Genomic DNA, 2,669 nt, shown 5'->3' on the forward strand with positions numbered 1-2,669 from the left:
CTCTATGTCTCTTTGTATTTCGCCTTTTTATTTTGATTTGTGTGAGAGGATCTTATTTGGCTGTGTGCATCTTAATTATGCAAAGGCCGGGTTTAATACTTAAATCTTTTAAGTAATAAAGCACTCCTTTTTGAAAAATAGGAAATGCCTATGTGAGAGTACATGCATACGATTGGGTCCCTGCTTGGGCCGGGCCCTAGCCAGTCGCACTCCTCGCCTTGGTCTAGGGCCATCCCTGATGCTGGGCAGTGAACTGCCAATTATTTTTTGTTTATTGAAAATTTCTTAGGTTTGGTTCTAAGAGTAAACAACGGGGAAGCTGAAGATTCATGGTTGGCTAGAAGGTACTCCCTCAATCCCATAATATAAGAGTGTTTTTCGCACTACACTGCAGATGAGGAGGTAGTAACTAACTTGCACCTCGTATCATTTCCTGAATGAACAGAAGAAGGAATGTGGAGATATGTATAACAACCGAAAAACACTTCCAGAGAAATTCACTGCCAGTTTTTTTTTTTAAATCGGAGTCAACTGCGAGTTTGAGTATCCTTGTATCATAACGGATATATTGTAAGCTTCGGTCTAAAGAAAGTTAGAATGCCATGATCCATGTGGATCGCTGGTACCATGGAATCTCTAGTCCCGTGACCTTCACTCGCCAACAAAATATCGAGGAAATGAGAATCTCTAGCTATTTCATAATTGAATTGATTTTGATGCAGGTGGGCGAAACAACTGGTTCAGGGGGTCCAATTTTATCTCTGAAATATACGGACTTCGCAGGATGCTCCGAAACGAAATTAAAATGTTATCACTCATCTCTGGACATACAAACCTCGTAAGATAATTAGCCGAATTACAACTTGGAAGGCTAAGAAACGATAAGAAAATAAACTGAGATTTGGACAAAACCTCTCCTATGATCATGTTTTGTCATGTTTTTTGATCAGCCTGTATGTGAATTTCCTTAATATAATGTATTGTTCGATCGTGTAGCTTTATATTTAGAGAGTTACGAGAGTCTGTTTTGACAGATAGTACCGGGGTTATCATTTTTAGACTTGTTTAGTTCTGTGAACATATCAACTTTTTACATAGCTCATCATGTAACTCCTTGTTTCCTTCAATGTTAATTCCCTTGGATAGTAGAGGATGAAAGTGACCTCAATAATTAACTACAATAACTAACATCTCATTAAAGGAGCAAGTGGCGCTACGGGCATTTGAAACAAGTTGAGATACAGTCACTGAGCTTTGGAAGTTTCTTTTGGAGATATATGTAATAAATTTCCACTTGGAGAGACCGAGCTATCGGTTGAACCTTCCAATGTTGCTATCTACGGATAGAACAATATTCATCTCCCAATGTTTTGCTGACCATCCGCTAAATGATATGCCCGGCATTTACGTGTTAGAGAGAAATCGTGGGCATCACGGATGACGCGTTGATTCTCTTAATACACTAGCTTGTTAACTAATAACGCCGAACTAACACACTATCGATTGCTGGCCATCATATCGTATCAATGTTTTAAATAGCAGGCTATGGAAAATAGCGGCGAGCCTCCAACTCAGCTATAGCGGGCTAAAGCGGGCTATTTGTGAAGGCGACCATTTAGCGGCACCCTACTGAAAAGGCTATAGCGGAGGTATAACCGGCTATTTAAAACTATGTATCATATGCGCAAGAAAACAAATGCTTCTTGCAGGAGCACGTGTTGGCCGTTGGTATTCTCTCCTCTATCCATATAGTGTACCACGCCAGCTATATTTCATCGATCAACCCCCAACTAATCCACTATCAAGATTCATCCCTGAAATGGCCAACGGGAAGGGAGAGGAGGTGAAGCTGTTGGGGGCGTGGGCGAGTCCGTACGTGGCCAGGGTGAAGCTGGCGCTCCACCTCAAGGGCGTGAGCTACGAGTACATGGAGGAGGACCTCACCAACAAGAGCGAGCTGCTCCTCCGCTCCAACCCCATCCGCAAGATGGTGCCCGTGCTCATCCACGGCGGAAAACCCATCTGCGAGTCGCAGGTCATCGTCCAGTACATCGACGAGGCCTTCCCCTCTGTCGGCCCGGCACTCCTCCCAGTCGACCCCCACGAGCGCGCGGTGGCCCGCTTCTGGGCCACCTACGTGGACGACAAGGTGCTGCCGCCGTGGGGGATGCTCTTGAGGGCAAAGACGGACGAGGTCGAGGAGAGGGCGGAGTGGATGAGGCAGACCATCGCAGCGGTGGATGCGCTGGAGGAAGGAGTGAGGGAGTGCTCGAAGAGCAAGGGGCTCTTGGGCGGTGACGACGTCGGCTACCTCGACGTCTTGCTTGGGGGCATGGTCCCGTGGGTGTACGCCACCGAGAAGATCTCCGGTCACAACTTCTTCGGTGCCAGCAAGGCCCCGCTGCTGGCGGCATGGATGGAGCGCTTCGCGGAGCTGGACGCTGCCAAGGCGGTGTTCCAGGACGTCGACAGCTTGGTAGAGTACGCTGGGACCGTACTTTCCGGCACGGCTGTAAGCAACTGATAAACCCCCGGTAGGCATGGAGACCTGCTCCCCTGGTAGTTGTCTATTTGCATGTCCATTTTCTTGTATTTCTTGTAATGAAAGTAGCAGGGTGGCCCACATGTCAATAATGCTAAACATGCAAAGGTTTATCTTTTCAAACTAA

General features: G+C 46.6%; 1 protein-coding gene across 1 annotated transcript; it reads left to right on the forward strand.

Annotated features, from left to right (window-relative positions):
• Positions 1 to 1,819: 1,819 nt before the first annotated feature.
• LOC119289777 (probable glutathione S-transferase GSTU6) lies at positions 1,820 to 2,669 on the forward strand. Its single transcript, XM_037568999.1, has one exon. The coding sequence runs from the start codon at positions 1,820 to 1,822 to the stop codon at positions 2,522 to 2,524; it is 705 nt and encodes a 234-aa protein (XP_037424896.1). The 3' UTR covers positions 2,525 to 2,669.

Source organism: Triticum dicoccoides, chromosome 4A (genome assembly GCF_002162155.2).
Source record: "Triticum dicoccoides isolate Atlit2015 ecotype Zavitan chromosome 4A, WEW_v2.0, whole genome shotgun sequence".
NCBI classification, from domain to species: Eukaryota; Viridiplantae; Streptophyta; class Magnoliopsida; order Poales; family Poaceae; genus Triticum; species Triticum dicoccoides.